The 17,621-nt window shown below is 42.7% G+C and overlaps 1 protein-coding gene across 2 annotated transcripts in view; it reads left to right on the top strand.

Moving 5' to 3' along the window:
* XPO5 (exportin 5) overlaps window positions 1-17,621 on the top strand; it is a 2,857,558-nt gene that overhangs the window by 2,508,747 nt on the left and 331,190 nt on the right. For both annotated transcript variants that reach the window (XM_044060355.1, XM_044060360.1), the window contains exon 29: window positions 12,269-12,406. In XM_044060355.1, coding sequence (XP_043916290.1) covers window positions 12,269-12,406 — 138 coding nt within the window. The remainder of the gene's footprint in view (window positions 1-12,268; window positions 12,407-17,621) is intronic.

Genomic DNA, 17,621 nt, shown 5'->3' on the forward strand with positions numbered 1-17,621 from the left:
TCGAGCTTAAATAGCGCTGAACTATTGTACCTCATTGGAAATGTGCTGTTTGCTTTGCTGAGTGTAGTGGTATTAAGTTTAAAATAATGCACGTTTGCACCTTATTGCTTTGGTACTATTACTACTGACAGGATCTAAGGCAGTACTGCATTTTAGCCTGTTACTGATACTAGGTGTATAAAAAATTAACTGCTGTCTTACAGGTTGCACTTTTTGATTATTGGTGTTGTATTTCTGCTTGTTACTGATTACTGTAGTGTTGATATTTAAAGCTACTGCTCTACAGTATTGCACTAGAGAGTACCTCAGTGATGCAGTTGTATTACTTGGCTAACTGCCTATACTGATACTGCTCTGAATCTGTTTTACAGTTAGTTGTGCTTGCTTGAAACTACTCATTTAGATTGAATATAGTTAGTATGGTTACTGCATCCACATCATTTGGGTTACACTATCCTTTGCAGATCTTTCAGTAATAGGTTAGAGACCTTATTAGGCTACTTGGTTAATCTGTTTGATTAACAATGGTCACTTTTTACTGACTACCTTATTGATCCTACATATTTTTGTCACTTAAACATTTTTTCGCTTGTGAATACTATAGTAGTCACAGCACATTTGTTTTATCCTTTGACCATATCCTATGTTACTAATTTTTTTTTTCAAATTCAGTCAGTTATCCCCCAGCTGTCTTATACCAGTAGTACATTATTAACCCTATCCTGCTTTTTATACAAGTTCATCTACACTGGTCAATATGAAATCTGACAGCTTTTTGCTCCTTCTGTAGCCAGCTTGACAGCACTAGATATTTTGAGGTAGTGCCTCACGCTTACTGAAAACTCTCTTGCTACCTCACAGTGATTTAGTATGTGAGAGTTTTAAGTGTTTAATTTTGGGGCTACCGTCTCACTTCAGAGGACATTTGGTAAGCATAACACATTTGGACAACAGCACAGAGCACTTCAGTAAAGTTACTTATGCTGAGGTTGATAGACCACTATGTAAGCCTCCAAGGCTAAAAGGTAAAATGTTTTTCCATTACTTCACACAACCCACCCACCTTCACCCTTTACACCCACAGCCAGTAAATATACCTGTGCAAGTCACAAAGGTGCAGACTTTTAGCCTTTATGGCCCACTGAGACTGCATCTAACCATGGTAATGTTTTAGTAATAGGTGAGACAGTTGCTAGGCACACTGTCACTGCCCTTACCAGGCTAGGTAAGAATGGGGGTGATAGCTGTCTTTCTGGAGCCAGGATCTGTGACATAAGGGTTGATAGATCCCTTCACCCAGGCAAATACTATTATGACGTTGTAGTTGTCTGCATGGGAATGAATAACTCTAGACTCTGTAGCCAGATGGGCATGTAGAAAGATAAGATTGAGCAAATGATGCATGCGTCTGATGTAAACATTTTTACCATAACCCAGAATGATGTCAAGATTCAATTAAAGATAATTTGCTTTAGTACTTGGATATGTTGCTGTCCTCATTCTAGGAGGAGCCAATATGTTATCTTGGATGAGATGGCTTACAAGCCTTCCTGCTTTGCCAGGATGATCTTTACCTGTTTTATCAAGACATGCACATTTTGGCTAAAGTCTTTGCTGTCTTCCATAGTACCTTTGTTAGGCAGAATCTATCTGATGGACTTTCCAACCTACTGAATTCTAATTTAGAACATTAATGTGGCTCTATAGAATGCCAGGAATCTTAAAAAAATGTCAAATCTTGAAGCTCACTTGTAACTTGAAAGCATTCAAATATGTGTAGTTACAGAAACATGATTTTAGAGCAATGAAAGCACTCTGTCTCTTTCTGGGTGTAGTTCCTGTCATATATTCGGGCTTAATGGCAGTTGTGGCGGACAAGTCAGTATTTGTGAATGATATCATTGCCTCATGACAGTTTTTTCAGGACACCATGCTTGAACTATTAAATGTCCAAATCACTAATACCAAGACTGACTATCACATCGCAGCTAGTTATAGAACACCCTGTATACCCCCTTTTGAGCATGACGGCTATCTTAATCAGCTGAAATCCCCATTAAACCCAAAACCTTTCTACTGGGGGACTTCAGCTATCCATTAGTAAACTGACTTGCACTGTCAATGGTTAATATGCTACTGCTTCCTTGATATTATAATTGCTAATTCCCTTTTACAAATAGTTAATTATCCAGCAATGGGCCCCCAGTATACTTAATGTAGTCCTCACAAATATGGACCTTCTTGCACATCTCCGTGTATATCATCCTGGTTTGTTAAATCAGACCATCAGTTAGTGACCTTTTCCTTAAAAGCTGGTGGTAATTCCATTGTAAATACCTCTATGTTTAAGGACTTTTCAAAAGCAGTTGTGTTTTTATCAAGTGGTTAAAACATTGCAGTCCTATGGGCAATTATTTATTAAAACAAGTGACTTGACTATTAAGTAATTCGTGTAAAATTATATTAAAAGTTCAAAATTATGTACTAAATCTTTAAAATGGTATGGTGTGATTTAAGTACCAGCTTGATGCTAAAATATATACACGCACACACACATGTATGTTCAAACTGGGTGATCTGTTGGCCTTAGGAAAGCAGTTTAAATATATTCACCATACTCCATGTAAGTAGTGAGATCCTTAGCTTTTTTACTCCGTGTACTTCGGGAGTAAATTTACAAAGATTCTCCTCATTTTTCTTATGTTTAGAAATGGCATTATTTTTTTTACATTGCAAGTCTAAATAAGATTCACTGCTTTATTTTTTTTCTTTATTTCCAACCTAAAAAGCAAGAATTTTTTTTACAAGTGGTAAAGTAAAAGATGGTGGTCAAATCAAGTCGCACTAATGGTTTTATTGGTAACAGGATGTACAAATGTCAGGATGCTCAACATGTGACATGGAAAAGTGCAGATTCTTTGTAATCCTAGACAGGGTATTTCTGATTAATTTGACTTGCTAATGTGCAGTAAATCCACCATTAGTGGGTCAGAGGATGCCTTGTATGCCAGACGCAGGTAACCTATTAGCAATGTGTGGGATACTCAGTATACTGACGGGGCTTTGTGTTGGTCCTTGTAGGACTTATTGTCTAGGGCTTGTATCCATTTAGTAAAGTATCTCTGATGGGCGTTCCAGTTGTTGCATGTGATTGGAGAGATGCATGCCAAAGGGGGCATTATATAAATCCAGAACAGCTGTCAGCTCATGGGGGCATACTGTCAGTGTGGTGGGCTGCACCTTAATGTTCTGTTTGTTTTGTTGAATTGTGTATATGAAATTTATATTTTCCCATATCTTTTTGCATTATTTAGCAGAGCTGTCTGCTAAGGGTGCTACTCTAGTATTTCATCATGCTTATCTATACAAAGTACTTTCTGTGCATTTTGTAATGACCCCATTTTTGTAAGGGGTACTTAATTTGAAACCATGTAAAAAGGCAGATGTCCTTCATGGATGCATCTGCAGTCATAACAACTGGGTTGTCCTGTCGTCAGGCAGCCCTTCGGTCGGCCGGATTCCAAAGTCCGGGTCCGGCTTCGGCTGATGTCGCACTTCACCCGACGTCATCTCTGTTGGTCTTCGGGTATAAAGGCATCAGCCGACGCCATTTTCCTCAGTCTTTCTTGCCGTGGCGCCAAGCAGAAGCTGTTCGCAAGTGCGGTCGGTCAGATCCAGAGATTACTACTTCGAATACTACTTCGAAGACTTCTAAAAGCTAAGTACCCCGTTGGGGACTCTTTCTTGCCTCAGCCGATGTCAGAAAAAGTCAATAACTGTTTAACTTGTGGGAAACAAATACCTCATAAAGATTTCCACTCTTACTGTTTGCCTTGTTTAGGCCCAGACCACGACGTAGCAGCCTGTTCAGCCTGTGCCTCATTCAACCGTTAACGCTTAGGCGGTCGGAGTTTGCTGAACAGTTTTTCGGCTCAGATTTTGCGTACATTATGCCGTCGGATCCTCCGACTACCCAGATTGTTAAAAAAACGCAAAGAAAAAGACCGACACTCGCGGTCCGCGGTTTCGGCCGAAACCATGGTTAAGCAAACATGAGTGTCTCGGTTTCGGCGAAACCGAAAACTGATCAAAGCACAGCTGAATCAATGACTACTACTGAGGCTCCTGCTACCTTACTTGAAACGGCCTCAGAAATCTTACCTCCAGTGGTTACTAGTGACTTATCAGACACCATCCCTTTGGATGTCTCTACCCCAGCACGTGGTGCTGCTAGGCCTCCTGCAGCCATGTCTATTAAGGCCTTTGCCAGGGCTAAAGCAGCCAAATCTACTAAATCAGTGCCTGTTAAGCCCCTCTACTAGGCCCACTTCTAGTTCACAAATGCTTACTCTGGCAGAGGATTTAATATCCTTAATTAGGGATCTCAATCTCACCCAGACAGGTCCTCTCAGCCCCAGAAAAGAGACCTAGAGCAGAGCCCCGAGCCTGTGTCCTCTGATGATTCCTTGGAGGACTCTGATATTACAGACCAGCCAGAGGCTCATTTCTCCAATTATGAAGACTCAGATGCTGAAGAATCCATTCCAGCTGCTTCTCCACCAGAAGAATTCTCCTTTGGGGAAACCTTACATGCCATGCGAGAACAATTCCAATGGCAGGAACAGGATTTCTCAGATTCCAGTAAAAGACTTAGGACTTTTCTGCACCTACCACAACACAGGCCTTTAGCTATACCTCCTGTCCTCTCTGTTGTGGACGATGCATTTAATGATGTCTGCACTGCACCAGATTCCTTACCTCCAGCCCCTGTCAAACCAGACAGATTTTACAGGGTTCCAGACACTCATCACCACTTGTACAAGGCCCCACTTGCAGACCCCGAAACCATATCCCAGGGGCCTAAGGCAGCAGCCTCGACCACAGCAAAAAACCCTATTCCTTCTCAAAGGGAAGCCAGGTCTTTAGACAGATGGGGCAAAAAGGTTTACACCTCTGCAACTCTCTCAGCTAGAGCTTTAAATTGTCAGTTTCACATGATACAATACCAAGAGTTTATGCTTGATCAATTAACTAAAAAGCTATCCTCTGATGACTCTATAGATAAGAAATATATATTAGAAATGGTAAATAACATACAACAGGTTAGTAACCATTCCTTAAAATGTGGCTATGATGCACTGGAGGCTTCATTTAGATCAGCCATGACTGGCACAGTGATAAGAAGACATGCATGGCTGAAGGAACAGGTCTTACCGGATCATGTTAAGCTAAGTTATTAGATGCACCTATGGATAAGGCCAGTTTGTTTGGTACACCTGCCCAGCAGGTAATGAAGAAAATGGAAGAAAAGGCAAAATCTGTACAAACAGTTAAAGATTTCTTGCAGGTTCAACCCCCAAGGTTTAGCAGGAACTGGCCTGCCAAAAATTGGTCCTTTCCTGACTCCACAAGATCCCAAAGGGGCAGGAATAGACGTCCCAGAGGCAGAAATCAATCCAGACGGGGGGCCTACAGAGGACGACAGTGGCAAGGTAATAACAGAGGCACAGACACAGCCACTGCCACTACAACAGCACAGTGACTTGATTCTAACTCCGCCTACCAGGGAACAAATAGCAGCACCATTAGGCGGAAAATTAACCTTATTTTCAAAAAACTGGCACTATATCACAAAAGACAAGTGGATTCTGCAAACCATAGACCAAGGATATCGGTTCCACTTCCACACTTTACCAGTCAAAAGAGGAATGCCAAACCTGCCTCCAAATCAAAAAACAGAAGCTCTACAGCAGATAATGCAACTAACAAAGATGAGAGCTGTGGAAAAAGTGCCAATAACAGAACAAGGCAAAGGATTCTACTCCAGACTATTCCTAGTTCCAAGAAAGGAAAAAAGCTGGAGACCTATTCTCGACCAGTCCATCTTAAATACATTCATCATTGTCCCAAAATTCAAAATGCTGACCCTCCAGCAACTTCTTCCCATGCTGGGCAAGGAGTGCTGGCTGGTAACTCTAGATCTCAAGGAGGCATACCTGCACGTCCCCATACGACCAATTTGCAGAAGATACCTCAGATTTCTTGCAGGATCAGAGCACTATCAATTCTCAGCATTGCCCTTTGGCTTATCTACTGCGCAGAGTATTCACAAAATGCCTGGCATCAGTAATCGCTCACTGCAGACTACAGGGAATCCAAATTTATCCATACCTGGACGACTGTCTGCTACAGGGGGACAACAAAAGCAAGCTGACAACAGATTTACAAAGGGTCATTTACTTGCTACAAGCACTGGGATACACAGTCAATTTACAAAAATCAAGGCTGATACCATCCCAAACAAGGACATTCTTGGGCGCGGAATTGGACACAGTAAAACAAATGGCATTCCTAACTGCAGAAAAACAAAAAGAACTCCCTCTTTACTTCTTGGCACTAACAAAACAGAACAAGCTAACAGCAAGAAAAGTTCTACAGGCCTTGGGCTTCATGGCATCCTGCATAATCTTGGTTCCACATGCCAGACTACATATGAGAAAACTACAGTGGTACCTAAAGAATTTATGGTCCCAACACAGGCACAGCCTAGAAGCAGAAATTCCTCTAATCCCATGCCTAAAACAGGAGTTCCTATGGTGGGCTCAAGCATGCCAGTCAAATCCAGGCCTACCTTTCCACAACTATCAAGCAAGCCAAACCATCACAACAGGCGCCTCAGACCTAGGATGGGGGGCTCACATGCTGGACAAATGCGTACAAGGATTGTGGACACAGGACCAGCTCCATTTGCACATCAACCTAAAAGAAATGCTGGCAGTAAAGCTGGCAATCCAAAAATTCCTCAAAGCAGGACATTTGATGATAAGGACAGACAACACCACAGTCATGTGGTACATCAACAAACAGGGAGGCACTCATTCATACCCCCTATGCAGAATGACTTTGGACCTTTGGAACCTGGCGCTCAGCTACAACATCCAGTTACAGGCAATGTTCGTGCCAGGAAAGGAGAATACTCTAGCAGACATGTTAAGCAGAACCACCTCGGATGCTCACGAATGGATGCTACACCCGGACATCTTCAAGGCCATCTCAAAGAAATGGGGAATGCCACAGATAGATCTATTCGCTTCCCCTCTCAATCACCAGCTCAAAAAATTCTGCACAAGGACGTTCCACCCACTTGCATGGAAAGTGGACTCGCTCTCCTTCAGCTGGAAAGGCCTGACAGCATATGCATTCCCACCTCTTCCCTTGATACACAAGGTATTACTAAAAATCAAGGAGGAACGTCCAAGGATAACCCTCATAGTTCCAAACTGGCCAAGACAACACTGGTACCCATTGCTGAGGAGCATGTCTCGGGACAAAATATGGCCAATACCCCTGATGCCTTTGATGTTAACCCAGAACAACTACATCATCATGCATCCAAACCTAAAAACTTTGCAACTGACTGCATGGAATATCACATAGCAGCAACTAATCCAGAGCTTTCCCAAAGGGTTAAAGACATTATCCTTGAAGCCCGCAGACCTTCAACAAGAAGGAACTATGCAGGAAAATGGAAAAGGTTTGTCATTTGGAGTGCTGAAAGAGGAAAAGATGTGTCCAATATAGACATTGCTAACATTCTGGAGTATTTGGCAGAGCTTCTACATACAGGCCTGTCCTGTTCCTCCATCAAGATACATGCATCAGCTATTTCAGCAGAATACAGCTTTGATCCACCTGTCTTTTCACATCCTTTACTCAGGCAGTTCCTCAGAGGGATCAAGAATGTAAAACCTCCTAGGAAACCACCATTGCCAGCTTGGGATTTGAACTTTGTGCTGGAAAAGTTGACACTCGCACCTTTTGAACCAGCAGCAACAGCAGACCTGCAGCATCTATCGTGGAAAACTGCTTTCCTACTGGCAATAACATCGGCAAGAAGGGTTTCTGAACTTCAGGCCCTAATGGCAGTACAACCCTTCCTAATCTTCCACCAAGATAGAGTGTCCATGAGGACTAATCCTACATTTATGCCTAAGGTGGTATCCAGAGTGTCTTTAAACCAGGCAATCCACCTACCTACCTTCTTCCCAAACCCACAAAACAGAGGGGAGAGAATGCTGCATACCTTGGATGTACATAGACAGCTACGCTACTACCTGGACAGAACAAAAGTAACAGAAAAACTGACCAGCTGTTTGTAGCCTATGCAACAGGAAGGGAAGGAAAAGCGATTTCCAAACAGACAATCTCCAAATGGATAGGAAATTGCATACGATTCTGTTACTCCTTTCATGGAAAACCAATTCCACAGAACATAAGGCCTCATTCGACAAGGGCAACAGCCACTACCACAGCCTTCTTACGAGGAGTGGCAACCAAGGACATTATTGAGGCGGCTACTTGGACCTCCGTGCATACATTTGCCAAGCATTATAATTTACCTCTGTATTCCAGATCCCGAGCAGGATTTGCCACTGCTGTACTGCAAGGGATCCTATCCACACCATAATCTATTCTTCCTCCTCCCCTAGTTGGCTATGGTATTCTACCCAGTTGTTATGACTGCAGATGCATCCATGAAGGACATAGTACAGTTTTGTACCTACCATAAATGTAGATGTCCGAACTGGATAGCATCTGCAGTCAGGATTACCCTCCCTCCTTCCCCTCTGTGGTACTCCTAGGGTATTTACCCTCCTAATAGCTAGCTGGCGGGGGGGAGTCTCTTATGGTGTATTTGTTTGTATATATGTACATACATGCTTATTTTTTGTGTTTGCCTTCTATCTTTTGGAAACATTGGCATTTACCCAAAATTTAGCCTTCCAAGAGGGCAACTGGCATCTGGGGCAAGAAACACTGAGGAAAATGGCGTCGGCTGATGCCTTTATACCCGAAGACCAACAGAGATGACGTCGGGTGAAGTGCGACATCAGCCGAAGCCGGACCCGGACTTTGGAATCCGGCCGACCGAAGGGCTGCCTGACGACAGGACAACCCAGTTGTTATGACTGCAGATGCTATCCAGTTCGGACATCTACATTTATGGTAGGTACAAAACTGTACTTTCCCCTTCCGTGGGACTTGAACTTTATCCTTTAAAAACTGACAACGACCCCATTTGAACCCAGAGTGCCAGGGCCCCTTAAGTTACTGTTTTGGGAAGGTGATAATCTTGGTGGTTGTCTCATTAGACAAAAGGCGCAAGTACTTTAGTGCAGGGAAACTTATAGGTTCATAGGTTCATACTAGGCTATCTGCCCTAGGGCATTTATAAGCCTAGCCAGAGTGTGTGTGGCTTTCACCACCCCTTAGGATGAGAATACTATACCCATTAGTTTGCTGTGCCTCTGTCCAGCAGTGACACAGAGATGATTCCCGGGGTAAACCTACGATCTCCCATCCACTCGTCAAGATTTCTCTTGAACAGAGTCAGCGAGGGGCTCTGCCTCACATGGACTGGGATTCTGTTCCATAGTGTAGGGAGTCTCTGGGTGATGAATCTGTCCCTCCAGCACATCCTATTTATATCCGTGTTGAGGTTTAAGTCTCTTGCTCTCGTGGCTCTGGTGGATTTGGATTTTTGAGGTGGAGCATGTCCATTAATTCCGGGTTGGACATGGCCTTGTATGTCAGGCACAGATCACCTCTGAGCAGACGGTATGCGACTGAATAGAGCTGGAGTTTCTTCAGTCTGGCAGCGTATGACATATGTTTGAGCCCCTTTATCCTTTTGGTGAGGAACTTTGGGGTCTTTCCAACTGCTGCAGGTGTCAGGTAAGGTACATTCCGAATGGGGCGTTGTACTCAATCATTGGTCTGATAAGTGAAGAGTACAGGGGTACAATGACCTCTCCTGATCTTGATGTGAATCCCTTCATGATCAGGTGGGCAATGTAGAAGGTCTTCCTAACCACTTTGGCAATGTGAGTGTCAAAAGAGAGGTTACTGTCAACTTGGGTCCCCAGGTCCCTGATAACTTCTTCCGTGTTTAATGGATTACCACCTATGTGGTAATTAGGGGTTACCTTGTTTTTCCCAAAGGGTATGACTATACATTTTTTGGCATTTAGCTTAAGGCCATGGCTCTGGCACCAGTTATCCATTTCTATGAGACCTCTCTGGAGGTTGTCTGTGTCTGATGGAGTGTCAATTATGGTGCCCAGTTTGCAGTCGTCTGCAAATTTTGTCAGCCACAATCCCCCTATGTTTGCCTTCACTTCAGAAAAATAAATGCCGAAGAAGAGGGGGCCCAGGACTGAGCCCTGTGGGACACCGCCCGTGACCGGCTTAGAGTCTGACATGGCACCAGCAACTCTAACCCTGTGGGTTCTGTCCTTGAGCCAGTTTGCAACCCATCTTGTGACATATGGGTTTACATGTAAGCTGGTGAGCTTTTCTATGATGCCCGAGTGGGGTATTGTGTCGAACGCTTTTGCTAGGTCAAGGTAGGCTGTGTGAACTGCCTTACCCTCATCATTGCCCTTAGTGACTGTTTCGAAAAAGTCGACCAAGTTCAAGAGGCAGGATCTGCCCTTGACAAAGCCAAATTGGGTAGGATCCAGTGTCTGTAGGTCCCTAATGCCTTTATTTATGAGTTCCATTATGATCCTCTGCATAGCCTTGCAGACAAGGCTCATCAAGCTTATGGGGCGGTAATTTCCAGGGTCCGTAGAAGCACCGCCTTTGTGGAGTGGGACCACAGTTGCCATCCGCCATTCTTTGGGTACGTATCCTGTAGTAAGGCTAAGATTAAACAGCAACCTTATGTGTGGGTTTAGTTCCTCATTGAGTTCATGTAGCACACAGCCGGGGACACCGTCCGGTTCCATTGATGCTGTGTTTTTTGCTTTAGAGAGAGCAGCTCTCACCTGGGCATCTGAGATGTTTGGGAGGCTATACTCTGGTGGGATAGATATTTCTCCTTTTGGGGAGGGGGGAATTTGCACTGAACCTGTCTGCCAGTATGTTGGCAATGTCTGTGGGTTCAGTGATTTTTGTATCATTTTGGACTAATTCTGAGCATATCTGGGAGTTTCCACCCAGGTTTCTAACATAGCTAAAGAAGGCCTTATGATTGTCTTTTGTGTCTTTAGCGATTTTTCTCTCAAAGTTGGCCTTGGATGATTTTATGAGTGATCGTAGTTTTTTGCTAGTATTGATCAGAGATGCCTTCCCTTTTAGGGATTTTGCTCTGTCATGTAGTAGCTTTCTCCTCTTGTTGTAGAGTTTGTTTATGGCTAGGGTCCACCAGACCGGGCGCCTGCCTTTGGTGGAAAGGGTCTTGATTTTATTAGGGATTGCTTGATCCATACATTCCTGGAGGTGCTCGTAGAAGGCATTTGTAAGGGTTTCAGCAGCGTGGGTTGTGGTTTCCACTGGCTCGGGGGCCTTGAAGGATACCACTCCAGTCTTAAGAAGTGTGAAGTTTGCTTTTGAGAAGTTCTTCACTGTGGTCTTTTTTGCTGGGGTTGGGGGCGGGATGTGGATCTCCAGTGAGATTAATTTATGGTCTGATCTCACCAGTACAGTGTTCTTTAGGGCAAAGTCATTCTTATTACCATCCTGTTGTTGATGCCATAAGTTTCTGAACTGGCACTGAACCTCAAACTGTTAATCTACCAACCTTCATCCTACCTTTCAAAATAAGGGTGAGAAAATCCTGTGCCTTTTGGATGCCCAAGCTTAGATATTCAGTTTAACAAAATCGTGAGGGTTCCAGTTAACTTGCACTCACCCAGGATCACAGCCATTTTCAAGAATGTACCTTCTTACGGGTGTTTCATTGCAAACCAATCTCCTTGTTAGCTGTTTCAAATGCTGTAGTACTCTCTTGTGGTTTAGAACTATTAACAGCATGGATCACTACAGTGAACATTGTACAGTTGGAGAAACTCACTGTAACAATGAATATGCTTGAGTAGGAGATTACCGCTGTAGTAAAACTCCCAACCACCAGCCCTATGGTATTCTTCCTAATAGTTGGTTAGCAACACCTTCAGGACCCAGTAGATCAGCTTTAGAGGCTGTTTTGCTTTCTTTTCATTTGCCTTTATTTTTGTTTAGGGAGCTTATATCAAACTTGCCTTGACCCTCGTTATTCGAGATATTAACTATAAGGCAAGTGTCTTGAAGGGCTGTGTAAATTAGAATTGAAGTGGTAGTCTAGATTAACACCTTCCTAGAAGATGATGTGCTCACAGAGCATTATTTTTCCTTCCATGTGAAAAAATATAGCAGTAGTAGTCTTGGTGTACATTTTGAATTCTCAAATTAACTGATTTCTCTTTTCTTGCTCATTTCCCAACAGGTGGTGAATAGTAACCTAACTTCAGATGCTGTTACGTGGTTTTACACAAGTGTATTGCAAGGGCTTCAGATGCATGGACAGCATGAAGGTTGCATGGCTGCTCTTGTCCAGCTAGCATTTCATGTTTATGAAGCGTTCGTAAGTTGGCATTTCAGAATTCTCCATGAGCAGCGTTTGTATACAAAAATCAATTTCATGTTTAGGATTCAGATGTTACTGGATATGCTAATGGTGTTCTTAAATCTGAATTGTATGTATTTCTTAGTGTTAGTTGTTAACTTTAATGTTTTATAACAAAGTGCTTGTCACAACAGGTCAAAGCAAATAACAGAAACACAGTTGATTCACACAAAGCTTAGGAGTTAAAATAAGATTAAAAGGTAACTTTCAGTGGTTAGCTTGTTATTTCAAAATTATGGGTTTTAGGTGCTGTGTGGAATCCAGCTAGAGACCGACACTCCCAAAGCTGTTTTTCGTCGTAAGCTCCACAGGTTAGGGGACTTAAAGGCAAAGGAACACATATCCAGATTCATCCATGGAAACAATAGCAGCCCCGGGAGGCAGATAGTAAAGTTGTAGCAGAGTTGTAAGGAGCAACCAACTTCTTCGGGCAAGTGGGGTTAAAGTTGTGAACAGGCCTCTAAACCAACATCAGGATCTTATCTGTACTTCATTTGAAGCCAGTGAAGGCTCCATTGAGCCATCATATGTTGGTAAAGAGATATACCAGTTAGCCTGACAGAGTTATTCATTATTTGTAAGCGGTGAGTTGGTGTTGGAAAGTCCCACTTATAGGGCATTACATATGTCAAGCCTCAGCAAGACCAGAGTATAAACCAGTGAGGGTCAGCTTCAGATAACAGGTGCTTAATCCTAGAAATGTTTATTAAATGAGAGCATGATTTTACAGCAGCTGACACCTGATCCCTAATTGTCAGCTTGAAGTCCAAAGTGACCCAAAGATTACACAAGCGTATTTATTACTAGGATATATGGTGATGATAGGAAACTAAAGCAGCAACAGCGTCCAAGATGGCATGAAGTACCATGGCCTCCAAGTTTAACTTCAAACAGTTGTGAGAAGACCATGAATAGATGGTTTCTAGGTCATCACCAGAGATGCACTTGCCATATCATTGTGTGAGAAAGAGAGGTGTATCTGGATTTGTCAGTCTAGTTAAGGTATGCTAGAACCTTCTCTTGAAGATTTGCCAAAAGATGCATATATACTTTGAACAACAGTGGCTGTAAGATAGAACTTTGTGGTACTGCACACTTGACTTAGTAGGACAAGGAAGACTTAAATCCAGAGCAAACTTTTTGAGAACTGCCAGAATGGTAAGATGCAAACCACTCCAGGACTATAGAGAAGGTACCACAGTAAGATTGTATGCACTCCATCAGAATGTTGTGATCAGTGTTATCAGATGGCACTGAGCTATCCAGGAGGACCAGCACTGAATATTAACACTGATTGTCTAGTCATTAGAAAAATCACAGACTACTTTTTGGTGCAGTCCCTGTAGTATGGGGAGTAATAAATGTAGATTGAAATGCATTTATGACACTGACTGTAAGATGCGACACTAGTCATTTAAAGAACCATCTCAGTAACATTACCCAAAAAGAAATATTGGAGACTGGGCAGTAATTGTCAGATACTTGGGTTTAAAGTTCCGTGAGAGTAAGGATAACAAAAGCGCCTTTCAGGCCAGATGGAAAGATGTCTGATCTCAACAACGTGACTAGAATGCGGAAAATTGCTTGTCCATGGGCATCAAAACTAACCAAGACCAGCCTTGATGGGAAGGGATCAGGCCACATATCAGTAGAACCATACTTCAGATAACAGCCATTAGCTCCCATACTTGGGAACGTCAAACACTATCCAAGGATCAGGGAGTGGACAGGTGGAGTCTATCTTAGTACCCATGGGATCCACAGACAGAAGTGAAGATCTGATAGTAACAGCCTTGTCAGCAAAAAAAAAACAAACAAATTCACCTTCTGGGGCAGATGGTGCTTGTTTTGGAGTTAAGGGTGGCTGGACTGCACAACATCACCACCAGTCAAAAAAGCACATCTGTTGAGTTTTATAACTGAGAGGAAGGCTTAATTTTTACAAGAGATTTCTGGATGGAAAGCAGCGTAGTGCTTGTCTAAATTACATTTGTCACTCCACAAACCTGCATTATGCTACTGATACTGTAACATAGGGGATGGAGGTCATGATCACACCATGGCTTAGGTCTCCTAGTTGGAAAGAAGGCATGCATGACTTGGGACAAGAGTCCAGTGTCAAGGACAAAGATCTATTATAGTCCCTGACCAAAACATCAAGAGAGTCTGCCCAGTACCCTGAAAGGATCTGAAAGTCAAGACAAGTCCATTGTGAAGGACAAAGACATATATTCCATGACCAAAACAGCAAGAGAGTCTGCACAATGCCCTAAAAGGATCTGAAAGTCAGTAGCGAGCTAATAAGATAGGATGGGTTAATTTTGGGTTTGGAGGGTTGTATAATAAGCTCCAGGCAGAAGCAAGAGAATGGTCAGACTAAGCAGTTGGCGCCACCATCATGTCTGTCTTCACATCTAGTAGGAGGGTCAGGTCCAGTGTATGGTTTAATCTGTGTGCTACAGAGTCAGTAACTTGAGGGAAAAAAAAGGTCAAATAACAAGCACTCTGACAAGGTGTTATTTTAGTGGTTAGTGTGTAAGGACACAAGTGTCCAGCTTGTCACTGAGTTTTGGTAATCTTCCTTGCTTTACAGTCACAGTAATCAAATTATAGATCAGTCAGTTGAGATTACTTGTGAGGATTAGTCTGTAACTTTTACCCATGCAGCTGTTCAGGATGAGAGTTGCTGCTTAGTTCCATTTGTAAGGGTCACTTTCTCTCTCTCTCTCTCTCTCTGAGTCATTTTTCTTCAAAATAAAAAATGTGGTTCCGTTTGTTATTTCACCAGGCCTATCTAGCCTTTTTTTTTTAATTTCTCCAAATGTTCTGGATTTCTAATCCCTTAACAGGAATGGACCCCATTCCTAAGTCAAGGTACATTTAAAGATTTTTACTACTATATCTGGTTTTCTTGCATTTGTTTAATGGTCCAGAAGATGATGCTTCCCCATCTGCAGAAGATCCTGGCCTCTCCACCTGGCATCCAGTGACTTCCACAATTTGTGATGCCTAAATTCCTGTCTGTGTAGATTTGTGGTTCTTGTTGCCCATCAGTAGTGGAATGTCTTTAATGGCCAAGTGCAGTCAAAAGTTGAATACCCCTTGGTCCTACATTTGTCTGATCGTTAGTAGGAAAGCATTCCTCCACCCCCACCCAGACTCTGGGAAGATAAGTCATAAAATTATCTCCCTTACCAATCTTCAACACCTTCTGAGGTTTTCAGAATAAAAAAAGGACTACCTTTTGTAAGGTGTTGAAGATGAGCAAAGCTGAGTAGTCTTACAATGTTATTAGAAGAGTGTACTTTTTTGGGCCCCCTCCAACTGTAGTATGACCGCCATCAAGCCAGTCCATTGTTGCGGCATTGTTTCTTGACGTTCTCCAGTCATCTTTCTGAGATCTCTAGTATATTGACGCATCTTGGGGTTTTCTCCTCCCTTGATCTTCAGAATTAATGATTCAAAATATGTTGTTTTTTAGTTTCTTCTGTAATATGCTATGTTGCAGAAAAGTGAGACTAGGTTTGACATGTTATTTGGCCCAGGTAGTTTGACTTTGCTGTCTCCATGTTTTCTTGTGTTTCCTGTTTGTTGCTGTCTAACATCAGTTCATTTTGAGTTTAATTTACCAATTCCAACATTATAGGAGCTAGTGAATCCATTTCAGACCAGTAACCATGACCGTCATCTCAAGCCAAGGTTCATACCGCCGGGTGGCTAGCCCTGCCGCAGGCTGCAAGCACTCCCTTTTCTTTCAAAGCCCTTCATGCCCTCAGTGAATGAGAGCATTTCATTTTGGGCAGATGAGCCAGAGAGTCTTGAGTTCCTCTTAGAATGCATTTTTTTCTCAGCATGAATAGCCCTTTATGCAAGCAGTTCTTAAGCAGGTTGTTTATTAGTGGTCGAGCAAGTCCAAGTCTCGAAGCTTAATTCAGTTTTTCTTGCATAGATGCAGATGGAACCCCAGCGACTCTGTCTGTTTAAATCTGATTCTAAACTAGATGTTCTGCAGTGCCATTTTTTTTTTTGAGAAACACCAGATCTCATTCTGTAAGGACAACCTTTGTGTGCCCTTGTCACTTTACTGTAAGAACTGAAATTTGAAATACTGCTTTGAACATAGCACATTATTAACGCAAAAAAGATGCATGCCACTGTGGAGGAACCTTATAATAGTATTCAAAAGGAAATTCCTTCTGTAATGGGAGAAAAGGTTTCTGAAGTGGAGTTTTCCAAAACTTTATTAGATAGCAAAGAAGCAGGCAGAGGGCAAGAGGGCTGTAGCACCATCAGCTGTCCCTTCAAGGTAGGTGGATATCAGCATTTCCTTTTCTGCTGTAATTCCGTGACCTGTGTTTGATGTGTCCTCACCTGTCAGTGACCACCTTTTGAAGCAGACAATAGGAACTCATCTTATGTAGTTAGGCAAGCCTCCAGTGAAGTTAATGAAGTCAGCAGCAGGCCAGACATGGGTTTTCAAGTACAAGTGACAGATGGCAGACCTTAGCAGAATTTTGCTGCTTCATCAGGGTGGCTCCCTCTTTAGGATATCCCAACCATTTATGTGCAGGATGCTTCACTGAGCCCCATCAAGTGTTGTACATCCTTCCTTAGAGGGCGACACCATATACTTCGTAGTTCACTATTGCAGTACTAATTCTTGGAATTATGCCATGTGGAAGTCCAAGGCTGGCCTGAATATCAGAGACTTTCACCTTCTTGATGACTTTGCTAATGTCTTCCCTTCAGACAGTGCTGTAAAGTGTTGTCAGCCAGCACCATCTTCCATTCTTTCTTGTTTTCAGAATCCAGTGCAACTATGCATCCTGCTACACTGGGTGGTCCTGAAGCCAGAAACTTTTTAAGACATGTACCTTGTTTGGGAAATTTTCTATTCTAGTAATTTGCTTTGTAGATATCCAAAAATACTAATAACTACTTAGAGTACAGAAAACAAATTCCCTACTGGGATTTTTGCACTTTTTCCTGGGTCTAGAGCATGATGTGCCCAGTTGTCCACAGTGCACGTACTTTTGGGCTGAATCCTTGCAAAAATATGTAGAGCAGAAAAGTTTGCACCCATGGCCTATGCTGTGTATGGCATCCAGTGGTTCTTCAGAAGATTTGTGCAAAAAGATGTGTCCAAAAGACAGGGGCAATAGGGTGACACCAT

This window comes from Protopterus annectens, chromosome 1.part0 (assembly GCF_019279795.1).
Source record: "Protopterus annectens isolate FY-2018-M chromosome 1.part0, PAN1.0, whole genome shotgun sequence".
In the NCBI taxonomy this organism is placed as follows: Eukaryota; Metazoa; Chordata; order Ceratodontiformes; family Protopteridae; genus Protopterus; species Protopterus annectens.